Below are 22542 nucleotides of genomic sequence, written 5' to 3'. Positions count from 1 at the left end.
ATTATGAAGTCTAATAACTAGTAAAATAGTTCATTAAGTCCAAGCCCTATACATGACCCCCCAATTGTCTCCCCACCTCCTCAATATTTAACCACCAAAATTTAATAGCATAAATCCCCTTAATGAACAAACCTCTTTACAAAATTTCAGTAATTTTTGACAAAAAGCAAAGGAGTTAAGCTTCAAACAGAGTGAACAAAATCATGCCCCTCCACACACACAAAAATTACCTCCAATTTTTTTTTTGCATTTTGGCATTTAAAGGTGTCCAAGTCCAAAAGAAGTAAAAATCTGAGGCGGAAGTCATTTTTTTGCCAAATCACCATACTTTCCCTCTGTATAACAGCTGAGAAAGTAAAAAATTCCCAATTGGGGTGAATTTATAGAGTGAATAAAACAATCTTTAAATAAACAGCACAAACTATTTGCTAAACTAACATTTATGCTATTTAGCAAATAGTTTCTGCTGGATATTTAAAAAGGTTGTGTTATTAATGTAATAATTTTAAAAACTTATAGTATATAATATTTAAAAATAACAATATCAATTCTACATGCACATTTTTGAAAAATTTCACCATTATTGAAGCTTAAAATTAAGTCTAGCAAATTTACTAACTTCTGAGAAATCATTGTACAGTGGGTGATCGGTTAATGAACAGATCGCATAACGAACAAATCGGATAACGAACACTTTCGCGAAAGATTTTTATGTTCGGACAACGAACACATGATCGGATAACGAACACCCCACAGAACAAACACAAGAAGAAACGACGTAAATTAATGAATACCGATTGGTCTTCCCTTGTCTTCGGGCAACAATTCGAAACTTTTTGGAGTGTGGGAGACGTCGACATCGACGTTCAAGCCTATATATACCAATCGGATATTATTCCTCCAAACTTTGAAACTCTTCCTGGTAATTTCAGCCTTTTATTTTTCTGACAAAACAATTATTTTATGTATTCGTGAGACTGTCGGGTAGGCACTCGTTAAGTTTTGCGTCTGTTTTTCTTTTCAAAAGGTGAGAGTATAATAGCAAAGGTAGAGAGTGGGCAGAAGATGCCTAATGTTGCTGGGCAGTATGGCGTAAACAGGTCTACAGTAGGCTGAAGTTCAATCTTATTTAAGAAACATACTGTATAATCAAGAAGACTCAAGCAGCTAAAGGAGTAACAAAAATCACATCTGAGAAATAAAGAATATCGAACAGTTCATAATGGAACACGAAATGGATCTGACGACAGAAGAACGCCAAGAACTCTTGAATGAAGAACACCAAGAAACTCGGCGAGATATGTTTTCTTCTGAAAAAGAGGATTAATGCCGATATCTTATATTAAAGATCCTTTGAAGAAGTGGGAGGATGTCAGAACAACGGTCTTAGAATGGCATCCAAACCAGGTTAAGGCTTGGGGATTTCTGCAATTGCAATGCTATTAATTACTTACGAAAAATCCTGAAGAAGAGAGAAAAGCAATCGACATTAGACAGATTCTTTAACCCTTTCAAACAGAAAAAAAACACGACTAATAAAAACGCAAGACTATGTATGTATATATTTTTTTATTTTGGGGGGGTCTCCAGAACCTATTAATCAAATTCCCATAGAAACCTATGGTAAATCGATAATCGGTTAACGAACAATTCGGATAGCGAACAAAGTCTTGGAACGGATTATGTTCGTTAACCGATCACCCACTGTATATATTTTAATGAGACATTACTGCAAAGTTATTGTCAAAAATGAGAAAAATTCCAGTAACCAGCTATTTAACATTAATTTTAATATTCTACATTGAAAAATCAGCTTTTCCTACATTTCTATATTTTAAACTGTTGCTCAAACCCAAAATTATGAATTAATATATTTGCAATAATAAATATATAACTTCCAGTTGGAAATTCTTTTTATTTCTCAATAACAATCTGTGATAAATAACACCTTTAAATACCCAAGTAGAATAACAATCTGAATTAAATATCTAACAGATTTCTATCATATTTCTTCTAATTATTTACAGATTGAGATAAATACTCACCAATTCTTCAACTAGTTCTTTGAACACTAAACCACTTTCTTGTGTTCGATGCAGAGTAGCCCAGTACCATCCATCATTCATATCATTATGAACAATAAAAATATCACCTTTCTGAAAACTGAATAAATAAATAAATAATTTGTTTATTTAAATTACATTTTTTTAGTAATTCTAAATAGGATGAATTTTATTTACCTCAGTTCGTCTGTATCAGGCATTTTATTATATGGAAGAATGGCGACAACTCTCTTCTTGTCATTTACAGGCTATCAAGGAAAAAAAAACTTTTAAAAATGTTTTAATTAAATATTTACAAATTAATTTTTTTAAAATGTTTGTATTGAGCTTAAGTTAAATGTATATTAATTATATCTTGTAGTGAAGAAGGCCTGAGGTTTTAATTCTATTCAATATTTTACTTATAAAATTTTCCTTAACATAAACATGGATATTGTCTGAACTATCTGACAATTGGCTGATTTGGATTTATTATACAATAGCACCACTGTTCAGTTTTATAAGAATAGAGAAATCAATAGGAATATCTACTTTTCATATGGCAAGAAACAGAATTTTGATTAATAATAATGAAATTCACATAAATTTGGAAGACTCTTCATAATATAAAGTCAACTTTTGAAGTAACAAAAGAAATAAAATTGAGTTATTTGTTTCTATCACAAATTAGACTGTAGTCAGTCAACTTACAGAAAAGAAAAACCAGAAGCAGTTTTGCTCCTAGCTGCACAATGGTCAATTGTTTATATACAACCAATACTGTCTACACTCAAAAATAAATAACAATTTTGTTTTCTTACTATTATTATAATTGCATGGGCAGCATTGCAAAGTTTTCCATAGATAAAAAATTTAAAGTGTAATGGTAAAATTGGGAAGGAAAAAAACAGTATGCATTTACTATGTTTTACTTGGCAACATACAAGCAGATTTTATACCAAATAAACAGTATCTTAATTTTACCACTTTAAAAGATAAGTAAAATAGCATATTTGAAAATAATTAGAACAAATTACAAACAATTAACAAATGAAGAATCAACTATGAATAAAATAATTTCATTAAAGCATTTGTGTTTCTACAAAATAGATTAAAGTTTTGAAAAATATACACCTGTTTGTCTATAGGGCAGCTGTAATACAATAAAATATTGAAAAATAATACTATTTGTTAAAATTGAGTGGAATTAAACCAAATATTTTTATGAAAGCATTATGGTTGAAACCTTATAAAAATTATATGAAATAAATTTAAAACATTACCTCAGGTGGTGGTACAGGATGAACAAGTCTTTCTTTCTTTAACAAATCAGACCAACTAGTATAATATCCAATTAAATCAGATAATGAATCAAACTGTCTTCCTCCAATGTAATAATCACCACAAACAGCAGTGATTCTGAAATTGGACAAAATTGTTTTAAGTTGATGAATTCCATAATAGAAATTTTATCTTCTGTATTTAATAGATAATTATTTTAATAAATGTATTAGTATTACTTTACTACAATAAAAAATATAATTTAGTAATGATAATTTAATAAATATTACCTAAAATGATTAATTCCAGTATGTCCAAAATATGACAAAACATACGATCCTGGTTTTCGATCACTTTCTCTAACCAAGTAACTTCCCAATTTTGAAGCTGCTTGAAGCCTCTGTTCAGCAGTGTATCTATCCAATCTTCCATGATACCACCTAAAATTAGTATATATATAAATCATCATAATTAAAAAAAAAAAAATGTAATAGTGTTCAAAAGAATTATAATAAGCCTTTTCAAAACATAACTGATATTCTTATTAAAATATCTTACTAAAGCATGTAAAAATGTTTTATAGATTTGGAAAATGTGAGAACAATTTAGTGTATCCATGAAAGAAAGTTTAATTAACCTAATTGTTTCTTTACAAGTATATATGCTAACAGTAAATAAAGAATAAAAAGATTATTTTGTGCAAATTGCTATCATTATTCTTTTGCTACATTATTATAAACAGTAAATTTTGTGGGATGTTAAATAAAAATTCAAAATCTAGAAATTAATAAAATAAGTGTATCTTAGTATAAGCATGTTCCTTAAGATGGCACAAGATTTATTGAAAAGGATGTAAGGCATAGACAAAAATTAGTAGGGGGGGGGTCTCCAAAAACTTTTCTAATTTGTCTAAAAAGATGGTCCAATGAAAATTATCACTTGCAATATTAGTAAAAAGTGGACTTTTTGGTTATAGCTGCTATAAAGATGAATCAATAATCAAGAATATCAATAATCAAGTAAATAAAAAGAAACTAAATGGCAATATACTAAAGTTTTCAAGAAGTGTTATTAATGCCAAGAAACAACTTCCAAACGACATATAATTATGATATAAACACTATGGATCTTACAGATAAAATATTACGGTTGATCAACAGCAGTTTGAATTCTAGAACATTTGCAAAGGAATCAAATCTAATTATCAAAATAGCACTTCGTTAGTAAAATTATTTTTGTTTTTTTTTCAAAGAGATGTAGGAAAACACACACCACATTCTGAATGATCAGAAGTTTCACAAAGTCCAGAAATTGGAACTAAAATTATCTCGGTTTTCCTAATTTCATCTGAAAATTATATTTTCTTCCCTTAAGTCAAATTAATGAAAAGGAATATACAGTAGAGCATCAATTATCCAACCCCCGATCAACCGTCACATCGGTTAACCGACCGTTCTAGTCAGCAAATTTCAAATGTCCGCTAGTGATGTGGCGTTACAATATTTGGCTATGTCTTGGCTACTTTAATATTATTTTTGTTAAATTTTTGCGTGTTTTAGGCTGGCTTGATCATGAAAGGGAGGCCAGTATTTAAACTAGGTTTAATTTTCTAATTATGAGTGGTTGTTTGTTTTGTGAGCAATAAAATAATTTTAAAATAATTTTTAACTATACAATAGCGACGATTATTATTTTTAAAAAAATTTGTTAGGCTTAACATCGATGAACATTCAATGCGAAGTAGGTTAATAGCGATATACTAATTACATGGGATATACTAATATAATATACTATACTAATAATGTATTTTTTCATACTTTTTGGTTATCCGTTTTTCAGTTATCCGACCAACCCCAGTCCCCAATTGAGTCAGATAATCAATGCTCTACTGTAGTTCAATGGTGCAAGAGAATGCTAAATACAATGCAATGAAAGAATTGGCAACATAATAAATTTAAATGAGTTTTTAAATTTATTATTTATAATCTTTATGAGAAACTGAAATACAGTTTCTTTTTATATTGTACATATAATTTATTATTCAAAGTATATATATTAGAATGAAAAAAAGCAATTATTTTAAATTCAGACAGACAGTTTAACTGCCAAACTACCAACTTAATATATTATAGGAAATTTAATGCAAATAAAGAATAATGCTATAATTTGATTAATTTAACTAAAAACAATTTTGTATTAATTCTAATCATTAAATTCACTTTATAAATTTAAAAAAAAATTTATAATCATTATCATTTTATAAAAAATATAAAGATGAATAATTATATATCATGAGTAATTGAATTTTATCAATTTTATTTTTATTGTATCATTTTCAATACTTCAGTTGAAACAATAAAAATAGTGCATTTTACTTTAATAAAGTACTTAAATATAATAAACTTTAAATTACCTAACTAAATATTAAAACAACAAATAAAGTTCATTGAAATTAAATTAAAAACAAGAAAAAAAAATTCACGTTTGCTCCATAAAACCTGATGGCAATTCTAAACAGTCAAAAAGTTTTAATGAAAATGAAGTTAATTTAAAAATTTTTATAAATTTTTCTTTTTACCTTATTTTACATTTTCAGATATTGCTATTCATTTTTTAGGATATTACATTACTGGATGACCTTACTTTTCTAATAAATAGTAACTATTTAAAACAATAATAATATGCTATTTATAAAACACACCTTTAATAATCCAGCTAATAAAAATTAATAATATAATAACGTTTTTGATCGTTTCTTAACGATCTTCTTCAGTTACCATAACATAGAATAAAATCGAACACAAAAAAAGAACGTAAATACAAAATTAATATATAAATAACGGAAAAGTAGATAAAAATAAACGAAAAATAAAAATTAATCCGAAAAAATATCCCTTAACAACAGAGATACCAAAAGGAAATCATAAAGAATCTTATTATAACCTTCCAAACAACTAAACAACGACATCCCACAGTAGACCATAGACAAAAGATGGTTTTAAATCATGTCCTGTTTTTGAGACAAATACATAAAGAAATCGCCAAGGCTAATGATTTCAGTGTAGTATATCGACACAATCTTACAGTTTTCAAGCTATTAAGAAATGATAAGAAGCGTTATGACTGGAAATCGGCATCAGGAATCTATTCTATACCATTACACGATCAGCGTTTTAATTCAGATATTGTCTACATAGGCTCAACAATGCGCAAATTGCAACAACGTATCAAAGAGCATAAATATACGATTAATAAGAAACTTGACAACACCGTGCTATCGTCTTACGCAACGCGACATTCAGGTCCGTTGGGATCGGGCGGAAATGATTAAACCTACGACAAATTTACATACAATGAAATATCTGGAGAAATTAGAGATCTTTAAGGCACACAAGAAAACTGGTTGCATCAACCATAGAGATGTGGACTCTTTACCCACCGCATGGTGATCCTTTTACAAGAATTAATGACTATTTATTTTTATTTGTTAAGGGACATTTTTTCGGATTAATTTTTATTTTTCGTTTATTTTTATCTACTTTTCTGTTATTTATATTTTAATTTCGTATTTACGTTCTTTTTTGTGTTCGATTTTATTCTATGTTATGGTAACTGAAGATGATCGTCAAGAAACGATCGAAAACGTTATTATATTATTAATTTTTATTAGCTGGATTATTAAAGGTGTGTTTTATTAATAGTATATTTATCTAGTTCGTTCGTTATATAAATAATAATATGTAAAAAAAGTGATATAAAACCATTTATTTTTGTAATCATACATCAACCCAGGATTATTTTCACATTAATATAATCGTTAACAAATCAAAATAATATATTGTTCATCTTTAAATCCTCTTTCATTCCATTCAAAGACTAAACAGTAGGTGACATGGAGCAAAAACTTCATAAAATTGACTGATAAACACTACTAAAAATTGCACATTAAAAAGGATCTCTATGCTGACCTTCACTGTAGGATTCAATGTCCACAGAAACATCAGTGTTAAAATTTTCACAACAGCATCCATGTCATACAATTTTTGTCACTATCCATGTCATACAATGTCACTATTAATGTGCAATTTTTAATAGTGTTTATCAGTCAATTTTATGACACAATACAGCTTGATCCTCAAGCCAAATAACAGATAGAAAAGGAAGGAAAACTCAGAGTACGACATTAATATTTTTATTTTGCTAGTGCTTTGCTAAACTTATGTTTGTTGTTGTCAGGTGAACAAAAATTTAAAAATAGAATACAAATGTTCTTAATGTGAATGGAAGACATTATTTAAAATTAAGAATTAAAAACTATTATGAGCATGTTAACAACTTTAATTATGCTCAATGTTATGAGGTTATGCAGCATATGTGTGAATATAGATCCATGTTAAAGGTATGACAGCAGATGTAAATCACTATTTAATACATTATCACTACATAATGGGTTGCCCCATTATGTAGTGATAATGGGGCATACAAGTTGCCCCATTTATATAGGGCAACCTGTATGTTGGCAGGTAAAGCATGGGGGTGTTGCACGGTTCCAAGGTTGTTGAGGAGAGATTCCCATATAAAGATGAGTTTCTGGTTGCTACAGTATCTGAGTAGTGTTGTTTGAGCCCATAATGGGTTGTAGCTCTGAGTAGCATTTTTGCAAGCTCTGTGGTGCACTTTCTTTTCACCACATCCTGATGCTTAGCTAGGTGGCTAGCGAGTATTCTTGTTGTGGCCCAATGTACCTTGTATTCATCCCCGTTACGGGATTCTCCAACAGCACAGCATAACCCCCGATTTTTCAAAGATGGAGAATTAATACCAATCATTGCAGATGAGTATGAAAATTTGGTAGCGGAGATAGGGACAGGAGAAATTTATGTTGCCTGAATGTGGCAAATGCACATGAAAAGTGTGGTAATGGCAGTTGAACTACTGACACCTTCCTCTTGTTACACAGTGTATAAATATACACATCAATCGAAACTCTGTATCTTAAGCAAATACATCTACAACTGCCATAAATGATCGGGCTAAATTTTGAATATATGATTACAAATTAGAAATGAATTTAGCACTGAAATGAAGCGTTACACACCATCTCTTATTAACATTAATAATTATAATATTTAATTAATTAATTTAGATTAAACTGGATGAAGAAAAGAATATTAATTAAATATTATAATTATTAATTTTAATAAGAGATGGCACATAACACCTCACTCTAGGGCCAAATTCATTTCTAATCTATAATCGGGCTAAATTTTGGATATATGATCATTTACAGCTGTTGTAGGTATAGTTACATAAGGTGGTTGGAAATAGAGATTTTCTGACCACGTTGAGCACATGCATGATAAACCAGCTACATGTACTACCAAAGTAATGGTGCTTAACTCAATGTTTACAAGCACCTGTGTTCACGGTAACAAGAAGGTTCTTCTAATGAGACAGCGATAGTGGTGCCAACACGTCGTGACGGTTGGAAAGTATCTGCCTGGATGATGAGAGACACCTTATTAAATTTATGGTAAACCAAGAATTTTAGCGCTTCAGGGAATCTATGTATGCACAAATTAAGAATGCTATTGTCATATCAACTTTTTTCTCCCAAGTGAAGTTAATAGAGGGATATACACTAGACATTTGTTGTTTGAAGGTAAGAAATGTCTCATCTTTGTCTTCCCATACTACTGAGGATATTATCAACCTAATGCAAGTACAACAGTGGGTAGTGAATAGAAAGCAGGGAATTGAATGTTCTGTGTCTGATTGCTCTCATGATCAGTTCTGCTAGAACAGCAAATAAAGGGGAACCCATGGGGATTCCCTGTTTCTGTAAATAAGTTTTCTGATTGAAACAAAAATAATTTGCTCTGTAATGAAGATCAATTCATCACCTATATCCAGTATTTGTTGGGCATTAAAGCCCTTCTTGGGAAGTAGGTTTGGAAGAGTTCTATGAAACGTATTTGGACAAGGATAAATATCCTGCGTTTTGCAAACATGCTCTGTCGATGGTTTCGCTATGTGGAAACACTTATGCGTGTGAACAGCTTTTTAGTCGCATGAAGTACATCAAATCACAAATGAGATCAAGAATTACTGATGTTTATTTGAAAAACTGTTTACGTGTAGCGACAACATCAGTGGAGATCAATTTTGATGCACTTAGTTCTGTAAAACAAAGTCAGGTGTCTCACTTTTAAATATTTTTAAATTGTCTAGTAAATATGTTTGATTCTCGGATATGTTTTATTTTCTTGAAAAAAGTATTAATAAATATACCTATTTTTGTGTTTTTTTACATTAAACCATGCGAGTGTTTGACCACGATCTCACTACTGGGAAGTGACGATGTGGTTGAAGCTGTAGCATGCTTGCTTGTTTACTTTAATAAAAAAAAAAAATATATAGGTTCATGGCCCGGCAGGAAATATTATTTCTGAAATTTGGCCCGCCTTCTGAAAAGGTTGGCCACCCCAGGTTTACATGATATCATAATTCTATCAAAGCTTATAAAATTGAATGATTTTGGAAATGGAGATTAGTCTTCCCAGGATTATCCTGAATATAAGTACTAAAGTTTCATAGAAATTGGTTTAGCCATTTTCACGTGATATCAAACAGACAAACCCAATTATATCAAGTGTCTGTTATATATATAGGAATTAATCAAACATGTTATACAAATGATCAATAATCCACACAAGAGAAACCTTACACTAGGCATCATCTATATTAAGAAAAAAAATACTAAAGCCTTTACACAATACAATACAATCAAAAACATTCACTGAAGCTGGAAATGAGAGGACAACTAATGATTTACCGAATGCTTCATTACTTCTTCTAACAATTTTTTTTTTAAGAAAATAAACACTGTTTTCAGCCTCATTATCAGCCCTCTTCAGGTATATAAGCAGAGAAATTTTTGGAAGCACTTGAATTCTTTTAAGACAAAAAATCCAAGATGAAGAGGCTGAAACATTTAAGAAAATTGATAGTAGTAGTAATGATGCACTAGGTAAAATATTACATGATACATACTGATCACATGCCTTCTAACACACTGCAAAATATATTGTGCATCACAAAGTATATCAATATACTGAATAATAGAACATTTTCACAGAATAATAAAAACAGAATCCAAACAACAGTTACTCATAAATTCAGTCATTCTACAAGTGCATAAACAACAAACCTAAACATGGCCTACATAGATTACAGGAAAGCTTTGATTTATCCTTCTACTTCTGTTCCTTTTTTTTTTTTATTTCAATATGTAACCAGTTCAGATGGTTATTTTCTAGGAATTATCACATCCACAGGCTCCAAAAATACTAGCCAATCAACAACTTTATTTTATGTAGATGCATCTGGGTAAAATAAAGTTGTGAAAATAACTGTCTGAACCAGTTACATACAGTATTGAAATTTATAGGAAAGCATTTGACAGCATTCCACATATACAGTATACTGGCCATTGCTTACATTACATCCAACACTCATTACATTTTAAAAAAATATAATACAATATTGAAGAATAACACTACTCCTCAGTCTTCACAACACACATCAAAACAAATGAAATACATATATGGCAAAGCATTTTCTAGGAAAATTCCTGAAGTCCACTCTGGTCCTGTCTGGCCTTAAATCCACTGTCATATTGGTTAAACATAAAATACAGATACATCAACAACACAACAAAAGCAACAAAATATACAGAGGGGATGCAAAAGTAGGTATACAGTTGTTATTGTGGAAAAAAACAAACATACAGGGAGAAAATAAAAACTGTTTTTTCTTCCTATGTACAAATTAAAATCACAAATAAGGAATATGAACTAATAAAAGTCTGAATAAAATCCTGCGGTCTTGTCAGAGTGTGTAGTGATATCGGACCCTCTCGTCCTCCCTCTCTGGGGGGTTTTGTTGGGGCAGATGTGATCCATCCATCGACACACACTAACGAGGGGCCGTTAAGACCGGGGAAGAAAATGCGGGAAGAAGGAATTTTTCAGAGGAATTCGGGGCCCGAGAGGGAGAGGGAGTGTGAAGTAGCGGTCCCTGAGAGTGAAATAAAGATTTTTGTGGAAAGATTGGACTGGTTAATTGGCGAGACGAACCGATGGGGTGGAATCCGCTAATTAAGAACGGGTTCCCTACAATGATTATTTAAGCATTTATGAACAACATTGTAAAAAAACAGATGATTTTAATCCAGAAATTATTTAATTATTCAATTTTTTTTGCAAGTGATGTGAAGTGCCAATAGAATTTTTATATATTTGTGTTCATAATAGCTTACAACAACACTGTAGAAGTAGGTTTGTCCTTTCACAGCATCATCTACCATCAACAGCATAATTTGTTCGTAAATTCTAGAAATAGTTTAATTTGTTTATTTACTTTCCTGGTAACATTCGTCACTCTTGAATGTTTCCGCCATTTTTCAACAATATCCCATGAATCAGTACGCAATGTGAATGTGTGGCACAATGTGTTTCGCTTGGAGTTCAAACATCAAACGTGTACCGCTTGCCGTACAAGTTTAAGTTTAAACTTTGGTTGCAACCTCTATGAACACTAAACATTTGTATTTCTCAGATTCAACTGTGTAACTACTTTTGCACTCCTCTGTATATTATTGATATCATCTCTCATGTACTTGAAAGACAAAACTATGCATCCACCCATGCAAAAATAAATGACCTATTAAAATTACTCACACTCCACTGACATTGATACAAATGAAGTTTGGCCTAGACCAGGGGTGGCACGCATGCCCAAAGTGGCATGTAAGGAGAAATCATCTGGCACGTAATGTATCATACGATTTCTGTCTTTTTCAATCATCTTTTCGATTTATCACCTGATCATCCTTTTTTCAATCAGATTTTTTACATTTATTCTAATTAAAGCGTATTTGTTTAATTTCTTTAAATATCATTATTCGAAGTCTGAAACTTTGGCACGCATAAACATCTTTAAAGCTAAGTATGCTTACAATATGGCACACAAACAGAAAAAGGTTTGCCATCCCTGGCCTAGACAAATGCAAAACACTTCACAATGAAAGAAACCATAAAGAAAGACTTTGCCCTCTGAAGTGGATGCTTTGAATTCACAGAATGGAATCCTAATCTTTGTAGACAACCAACTAAGTTCACAGAACATGTACAAATCAGACTAACAAAAGAATACAAGTTAAACTCAATACTAAGCAAACAATTTAATGCAAAACCCATTTAAAAAGCAATGAACACACATCATCCAGTATGCACATATTCATTTGAAGTTATACAATATATTATACACAAACACATAACTAGAACAATTCCAAAGAAAAATATGAACAACATTAACAAAATATAAAAACATTACTTTAACTTCTCTTAGAGCAGGCTTGACCAACTTATAGTGGGGGAATGATCGACTTTCATGAGCTAAAAACACCAATGATTACTCCACATTTGTTTCATGAAAGCTTAATAATCCACCTTAATGAAATTATTCTATAAATCATAGTTGTATTTATGTATTGCACAGTAATTGACATTCCAGGTTTTGGTAAGAACACTTAAGATATAAATTAAACATCATTTATTTTTGACAAGAAAAAAAAATTTGTATTTCTTTCTGTCACAGAAATTATAAGTTTTGCTTCTCTTTGACACACTCATTTTGCACAGAACTTAATTGTTTATGGTGCAACAAAATTTCTAAAATAACATACCTGGTCAGCAATGACCATCACAAAAAACACTTCCTATTAGTGATGTAACGAATATTCGGTTACTATTTGGTATTCGACCGAATACCGAATATTTAATCACTATTCGGCTGAATACCGAATACCTAAAAACAGGAGTAAGAAATAACAAAAACACTGTAAATTAATCATTTTGGTATTTAGATTTAATGTTATTGGGTTAGTGTTGTTTGTTTATATTTATTTATAACTTATAACATACACAAAATAAAAAAAAATAATATTAGTCACACATATTTACAATTTATAATTACAAATATCAGCACACGTACACACCTATTCATTCGAGAATCGTCGCACACATCTGAGGGTCTGACCCTGCCTATCCTTTTTAAGTGCTCGTCTTTGCTCTTTCCTTTCTCTTTCCTCTAGCTCTCTAGTCCACGTATGCCTATGCATACATCATAATACATGCTCACGATACTTTCGATTCTTCACTTTTCTGTCATAGTTTTTCCATTTTATAATTATGTGACTCATAGCCTGGTGGAGAAAAGAGACAGATACGTCGGTATATGTCACAGTTATGATTTCACAGATTCCAGACAGCTTGATAGCCCGAACAGTCCCAGGCTTTTGCCCATGCACGCTAAGTGACTTTCATTACAAGCATTTAGCTTTCCGAAGTCTATGACAACAATTGTTTTGGCACTGACGGCCGCAAATTTCGCACCAATAAGCTGCTTCAACTTGTTCGATTATGTTATCAACTCAATTTCATATTTATTTTCACATTTTCACTTCGCGTCTTTCTCTGTTCTTTTTCTGTTATTTACACGTGTAGGTCATTTCATTGTTATTCACATTTAATATCATTTATCACATACTGCCATGACGCTCTTGTCTGTCCGCTACAACTGTCAAGAATTAACGCAATTGGCGAAGCGTAGTGATAGCAGGCCAATGGAGAGCAGGGTCCTTGCCATAATGCGGTTTGCGTGCCAATTTTCGTATGTGCGTTAATCAAGCCGAATAGTTTGGCCGAATATACTATTCGTTGCAACACTACTTCCTATCCATCTCAGAGCATTACCAACCCATAGAAAACAGTTAAAAGATTTCACTGAAAAATTTGTAATTTTAATAATAATATTAAATCCATATGCTTTTCATGTTTTAACAAACCATATTATATGAGATTAACCAAAAATGATGCAGTGATCGACTTGTTGACCATGCCTGTCTTCGAAGAAGAAAGGCCTTACAGATACAGTAGAAGTTCATTAATCCAGCATCCAAAAATCTGGAAGTCTGATAATCTTTTATCTATTATTCCATAAATCAAAATTTATTTGGGTACACGACAAAAGGTGGGGTTGTAGCAATGCACACACTGCAACTCATGAAACTGCATGAAACCAATAGAAATAAAATTACACCTTAAAATATACTCCAGCAATAAATTTTAATGAAACAAACATTATTATTATTAACATTTATTTCTGGCATTCCCTCTAGTTTCTAGAATAGTTACATGAGATCAATAGTAATATGATTGATAAAAATTATTCATTTTGTTTGTGTTGGATTAAATGCTTTCACTTAAAAGTAATCTAACAATAAAGCGTTAATTATAAATAAAACTTATGAACCTTATTGAGCTTTGTACGTGGTTTGAGAACTTACGTTTAGTAATGTAATAGTTCTCAAATCACGTACAAAGTTCAATAAGGTTCGTAAGTTTTATTTATGCTTTCACTTGGTGTTTCCCATGCTTAATACATATTTATCATACTAAAGCCAAACAAGCTGGTGCAAACATCTTTCAGGATTAAACTTTAAAGCATCACCTGCTGTTTCCAGGTTTCAACAAGAATTCAATCCTCACATCATTTGCACTGCTATATCTATAAAAAGGAGCTTTCCTCCATAACTCTGCTAGTCATTTTAAACTCACTCTTCACTCACTCTCACTAGTGACAGATAAAAAGCAATCAACATTCCTTCAGCAAAGCCAATAGAATTGACAGACCAATCTGATTTTAGACTTCTCTAAATCAAACTCCTAGCACTATTAGGTATTAACATCAACCATCTACTTACACTCACAAGAAGTTTTACACCTATGTTCCTCACAAATTTTGATGAATTTTGGCACAAAAGTTAGTGTTTGATATGATAATACAATAAAACCTCCATTAACAAACACTTCTGAATACTGGACACCTCTGCTTAATGGACATTTTTACAATCCCCAGACCCTTCAAAATTACCCTATTATTTTTATCTCTAAATAGCACACTGTAAATAACAGATGCTGTCATCTGTAGCCAACCTCACAAAAAACAAATGTTTAGTCTTCAATACAAGGGCATACAAACAGATCTCATACTTTGAGCATGTATAGCTTTTGTAAATATGTATATAGCACAAGTCGGAAAAACAAACATTACAGCATATGTACACAAAATCATTGTTAATGTTGATTATGTAATAATATGTTACTATTTTAATACTTATTTCAATCAAACTTAACAGTATAATTGTGTGAGGCAATATCTTCATACTGATTAAAAGTGCAAGCGTAAACAAATCTGAAATATACAGTAGTGTGTTTTGGTACAAAATATACAGTAATGTCTACAATATTCAGATCACAAATAACTTATCAAATTTTGTGAAAATACAAAAAATATCCAATAATCTGGCACCATTCTGGTCCCTTAGGTCACATTAAAATAACTTCTACTGTATAATAAATCTTCACTATAAAAGAAATACAAACACTACAAGAGTATTTCTACAAAACAAAAAAAAAAAAAAAAATCATTACAATTACATAAAGCTGTTACTCTTTCAGACAAGAACAATACACCATTAAACCTACACAACACTAATCTGGATATAACAAAGTACATACAACATGAATGGTCTTGAAGTTGGAAGGCGTCTGGAAGGATCCAAGGTAGGCATCCTAATAATCTTGGCCAGGCTCATGTTGAAAAAACTGCATCAAACTGCTGGCTGGCTCAGGAATACTCTTTGAAAAGATGAAAGATTTTCACTGCCAGGTTATGACTACCATATAAGACCAGGTCATAAATATAAGAAACTACAGAAAACATGTTAAAAGAAACACTTAAGGCTAGTTCATACGAAGTACGATTCACTAGCAAACCAAAAGCAAATTTTACATCATTAGTGGAATCATTTCCAGCAAATGTTTGTATAGTGAATCATGCTGGCAGTCCAATGCATTTAAGTTTTTTGCTGGCAAAAAATATTCCCATCAATCAGAATGGCAGATTTGTTGATGTGTTTTTTTACTTTTTTTATTGCTTTCCACCATAATAAAGCAAAACTGTCCAACTAGTGGAAAATTTTTGAACAAAATTCCATTGTTTCATGCAAAATAGCAAGTCATTCTAACCACTGGTTCTTATTTCTGACCACTGTGAAATTGGAACTTTATTTATAAATCACCCTGTATATACATCATGCTGGGTAAAAACTTAGTCAACTGAGAGCCATGGAGGGTTGTTGACAATCACCCTTAGTCAATTTGGTGAGTGACAAGCATGTTTATATCTAAATTAATTGGTCTGGAAGCCAAGATCTGATGAGGTAGCATAATTGGTAACATATTGTATGGTATGCAAGAGTTTTGAGTTCTCTTTCTGGTTGGTCCAGAGAATAGAATATTCTGGAAGAAAAGATTTAAATTAAAATTTATTTCTAATTATTAAATTTAACACAAGATGGTGACTTAACTGCCTATCTCCAGTCTTAGTAATTATTTAGTCATATGATAGCCCAATAAGAATCCAGCTGTATCATTTGATTAGTGAGTGAGCCATAATTACAAAACAATCCATGACAATAGGACAGATCTCACTGTGACAAACAAAACAAAAATCACATATGTCAGACTAGCAACAAACAATTGTTCCACAACATACAAAATACATACATTGAAAAAGTAGAAAATCCTCAACTTGTTTATAAAATATTGTCTATGGAGAATGGATCAAGGTATTTATTGTGCCAGTAGTCCTTTTACACAGACATCATGTCATATACACAACATAAAAGTGTGGAAACATTAGACCTTAACAGCACATACATCACATTAGAAAAAGTAGACACATCACATACAAAACTTTTAAATATAGCTATATACCGTGTGCACTATTTGTGTAACAGTTAAAATAAAATAAATTACACTTCACACCAACTTTTGAATATATAATAACTACACTTAAGTGTTGTGGCATTACCAATATCAACTTTTAGTGTATGAGAATGTTTGCTAGTACTTACAGTAACATAAAAGTTACCGTCATCAGGCAAATATCAAACACAACAGCTATCGAATTTTATGTTTTCAAACAATATTTGAAATTAAATATAGCATGTGGACAGAATATAAAATGACGGTAACTTTATGCCATTGAAAGTACTAGCAAACATTCTCATACGCTAAAAGTCGATATTGGTAATGCCACAACACTTAAGTATAATTATTATTATTATCTGATATATTTATTATATATCAGATAGCATTTACTATTAATAATAACTATAAAAATAGTGGTAGATACATACTAGAAATTGTAGATGAACTTAAAAAAAATGTTCACTTAACAGTAAAAAAAAAAATGAAAAGTTCAAGAAAGTGTCTAATAAGTACTAATATTAAAACATAAATGGACATACAAGAAATGAACAGGAGAGTTATGTTCATTTATACATGCTTTAAGGAAAAATTATCTGCATGGCAGACAATGTCAATACTATGCAAATAATTCTTAATATATATATATTTTTTAAGACACTCCTTGTAAGTTTAGAAGGAAAAAAAAAATTCTGTTTAGCATCCATATTTTGGACAGATCAACTAATGACTGACCAATGGCAAATTCTATTTTACCATTTTAAAATTCTGTATTTGTTGGCTTAAAAACTACAAGATCTATAAAAGAAATCCAGCTGATTAGGATGCATTAGTTCTAACCACCTGTCTACAAAGAACTGAATGTCAAATAACTGTTGGACATGATTCCCACATGTGATCCATTAGAAAAAGAAGTCTCAGCCTCAAGATTCTTTGCCTCTGCCTTATAGGTCAATACACATTGCAAATATTCAAATATACTAGTATGTACAAAAGACAGTGTAGATGAAGAAAATAACAAGAAGAAAGCATAGCAGTCTACAACTAGATAAGGTGATTTGTAATATTGTGATTAATATCTATGTGATAAGCCATCTGAGTGGCCTTAGCAAGTATGACCTAGTAATAAGACACTGTAATTGCTTTTAACTATGATTATAACAACATTGTTCCAATTTGCATATCGTTAGCTTTGTTTTATTTCACTTTTGTGTTGGAAAGAAATTATTTTCCGTTTTTTTTTTTTGTACTGAAAGTTTTTCTATTAATTATTTCTTTATTCCAAGGATTTCTTTACTCTGTGATTTCTACTGGATTAATGCTTGATTATCCAATGAAGTTTTTCTATGAAATATTTAAAGTTCTAACTAATTGGCTAGTTTGTTTTTAATATTTTGTTGTATATTCACTGTTTAAAAGATAAGCTTTCTAATTGGCTAGCCTCATCCATTTATCTATATAGCCAATAATCAAGATTTGATATTGAAAAGATCAAGATTTATAGTATTGGATAGAATATTTGGCTACTCAATATTCAACTAAATATTTAACACATGTATTTGATATTAAGACTGAAAACTTCCTCAAAGCCAAACTATTTGGCTTATGTATTCATAAGTAGTAAATAATTTTGTTGTTCATCATAAATACTTCTAGCTTTGCTGAGCATAGAGTACATTTACTAAATGCACTGTTTAGTGGTATTGAAAAAAACCAGGTCTCAATGGCAAGATTTCATTTTTTACTTTTCATTACATAATTTTTTAGAAATAAAACTGTATATAATGTAAAAACATAACCAAATGATTGCCTTAAATAAATTGGGCTATAACTCTGCTTAATTATTAATACTAAATAATTTGCTACTAGAGGTAGACATTAGGTGCCATCTCAACTAATTGTTGATATACTTGTTATATATATGCAATGTTTGATATACTTCTGTATATAATCTATTACTGAATAGAAGATGCTACTTTCTAACTTACTCTAACCAATGATTCCCAGAGAAGACACTATAGTCCCCTTGGGAACACTCATGAGGAAGTTGGAAAGAAAGTAAACATTAGGGAACATTGAAAAACATGGAGAATAAAAATTCATTTCAAAACAAAAATATTTTACTACTAAACTTAAAATCAGATAAACTACAAAGTCAGTTTTTGGGATATACAACTTTATGCATAATTGCAAAAAGTACATTTCTTTGTAAATGTAATGTGAAAATACACAAGTTACAAGTTCAGTGATAGCATAATCTTATTTATATATTAAAAAAAAATGTATAAGATAAGACGGTAAAGTTAAGCTTTTTTTATTTAAATAGAAAGGTAAAATACAGTACTGGGAGGATTCATTTTAACAAGTTTAACTATTACAGCAAAGCATGCAATATCCACAAAACTTTCATCATCATTATTTTATTTACCACGAGTTCTGCTGTGATAATGTTGCCAATAGCTTCACACAGTGTTTAAAAGAATCTGACAACAAACTATTTAAAATAACATCTCTCTTATTTTACCCTGACTGTAAATAGTCAAATTTAATAAAATTATCTTCTCAATATCTGGAACAAAGTACTAAACACAATCAGCAAAATCTTTAACATCCAGTAACAAAAAATACATAAATTAAATCTAAATTTAAGTTTTTACATTTAAATTTTTTGTTATAGGATGTTAAAGATTTTGTTGATTGTGTTTAGTCAATTTAATAATGCTACTTATGGATATTAAGCCAGGTGTGAAAAAATTAGTCTCATTGCATCAGGCCCCATCATTAATTATTTTTATATTAATCAATGAAGTACTTTGAGGTATGTTTGGACTATTATCTTTTGTTTATTTTATAAACTTTTAAATTTAAAAAATTAAAATTTCATTTTCAGTATATCATTTTTGACTGCTTTTAAGGGGGGTTGGAAGTCTGAAAAAGTTTGGGAAAACACTGCTCTAAGTCTTTTGTTTTATGCATTCCAAATACAGTATGTCAAGCTGATATTTAACTGAATATTCAGTTTTCAGGAAAAACAAGAATATTCCAGTATTTGGTAACAGTTGCATATGAATAATTATTCAGTATTCAGCCAAAAAACATTATTTGGCCCATCTCTAGTTATTTATTCAATAAATCTGCTTATTTTTTAATTTCTTAATATTTCTTGATTCAAAATTATTTGACTACCAATAATATAAAATACTTTTAGTTTTTATCCACTTATTATAGTAATATTTCATTTCAGTGTTGATTTGTTTATATCAGTTCTGTAAGCAACATGCATTGTAACCTTTTATCAACTATGATACAGATGAATCATTTCTGAAGTCATGGTTTTTCCAATTCCAATGAATGATTTAGATCAGGGGTNGGAGTTTTGGGCCACAAGTATACTGTATATTATACATACTTGTGGTCCAATATACAAGTATATTTAAAAATTAACATGTCTAGATTATAATAATAAGTATTAAAACTTTATCAAGAAAAAAGGATATTTTAAAAAATTACTTCTACAGACACTTTCAATTTTTACTTAGAAATAGATAATTTCATTTATTATAAAAGAGAGAAACGAAAATTTATTTGAAAAACACAAATATTTGTTTTATTTGGGTCTATAATTAATAAAAAGCGATGAAACACCATTTTAAAGTGCATTTTTATTCAATTAATATAATTATACATAATATTAGCCGAAAAAGTAGCCAAAGCGCCAAATTATATTTTTTACATCAAGCAAAAAAAAGTAGCCACATTTGGCCCAATGTAGCCAAATCTTGCAACGCTGGAAGAAATACTAAATAAAGCTGGAGTTGTGATTCAAAGGATTATAGACCTAAGTGCTGGGAAAAAGAGGCAAAGGACAAAAGATAAAGAAGTGAAAAAGGTTGAAAAATTACGGGTTCATATTTGCTTAACAGAAGATCTATTTAACGTTCCTCACTATTACATCTTTTGTCCTTTCTCATCTTTCCATTTTTTTTCCACAAATTTGGGTCTATAATTCTTTGAGTCACAACTCCAGCTTTATTTAGTAATTCTTCCACATTCACACATTTCCAAGTATTTGAAAATATTTTCTTTCCACTCAAAAATAAAATATGAATAAAGGTTTACGGCTTTGTGAAACTTTTTTTGAGTTTATGCCGTTGAAATAAATAAATAATAAATTAAAACATTTGTCGGTTTTGTTTACACGTTTATTGGGCCACATTGTAACTTGCCTTGGGCCGCATGCGGCCCGTGGGCTGGACACCCCTGATTTAGGTAGAAGACATTAAGTATATCATTTTGTTCCTTCAGAATATGATAAAAACGAAAAAATAATTTTACAAATGTAATAAGATGACCAACTTCTTTACAATGAAAAGGAGGACACTAATAAATTGAAGAAAAAAATATCTTAAATAAAAAACATTTTATTCATTGCAACAATAATACACTATAATAATCTCTACTGCATGCATAGGTGCCATGTCGTGTTTCGATAAGAAGTAAACAAAGCCATTTGAACGCGTGCTCTCTCTCTCTCTCAAGGTCTCCGTGCAAAGAGCACGCGTCTCATAATTGCATCTTGTCGCACTGTACAGAGCCTTGATGAATTGTCATGTTAAATACAAACACGTCATATCACATCACATGCAACAGATTGAATACGGAGATTTACAGATTAGTCTTCAAATATCAAAAAAAAGGACATGTGGGAGGACACTTTGAGAGAGGACAGAACTTACAAAAGGAGGATGATTGGTCACCTTAGTAATAAAATCTTAACTGACATGGAGTTTTAAATAAACTATTACACATTACTTTAAGAGTATAGAAAAATTCAAAAACGCCTTTCTAATTTGAGCTAAACAGCTCATCTTCAGACACAGGAAAAAAAACTGATTTGAACATAACCACAAAAATTCCAACAGTTCAAAAATCAACTGTTAAGAACACTTAAGACATTAAAGTTTAAAATGCTATGATCACAATACTACTGCTCCAACCAAAAATATCCTGAAAGACTAGAAATATTCAAAACATTTAAGAGGTATGGTGATTAATTTTAAAGAAATGGACTTGCTAGCAACTGCATGGAGGGCATGCTTTGACTTACAATATGTCTTGAATTAAGTTTGGGTTTTATATTTTGTATAGACTCTGTACTTTTTAAAATTGAGATTGCTATGACTGCAGTACTGAACCAGGTGCCAAAATAGGAGCTGAAAAAGTCCTTTGAAATGCTCATTACTTGTTCTGAACGTTTTCTTGCTGCACAGGGATCTTTATTTCAAATAAATAAACATATTTATAAAAGTTTCTTGTAGTTT

The 22542-nt window shown here is 30.6% G+C and overlaps 1 protein-coding gene across 1 annotated transcript in view; it reads right to left on the bottom strand.

The window, feature by feature from the left end:
* Positions 1-16296, bottom strand: part of LOC111631484 (ras GTPase-activating protein 1-like) — a 97025-nt gene extending 80729 nt beyond the window's left edge. Inside the window, exons 1-5 of the mRNA XM_023375729.1 lie at positions 15968-16296; positions 3614-3763; positions 3326-3461; positions 2241-2311; positions 2046-2163 (exon numbers count right to left, since the gene is read on the bottom strand). Of these exons, the coding sequence (XP_023231497.1) occupies positions 2046-2163; positions 2241-2311; positions 3326-3461; positions 3614-3763; positions 15968-16044 (552 nt within the window). The 5' untranslated portion in view covers positions 16045-16296. The remainder of the gene's footprint in view (positions 1-2045; positions 2164-2240; positions 2312-3325; positions 3462-3613; positions 3764-15967) is intronic.
* Positions 16297-22542: the final 6246 nt, after the last annotated feature.

Source organism: Centruroides sculpturatus, unplaced genomic scaffold, assembly GCF_000671375.1.
Source record: "Centruroides sculpturatus isolate CEXI.00-Female unplaced genomic scaffold, Cexi_2.0 scaffold519, whole genome shotgun sequence".
Lineage (NCBI taxonomy): Eukaryota > Metazoa > Arthropoda > Arachnida > Scorpiones > Buthidae > Centruroides > Centruroides sculpturatus.
The sequence above is the reverse complement of the archived record's forward strand: the minus strand, read 5'-3'. Positions and strand labels throughout refer to the sequence as shown.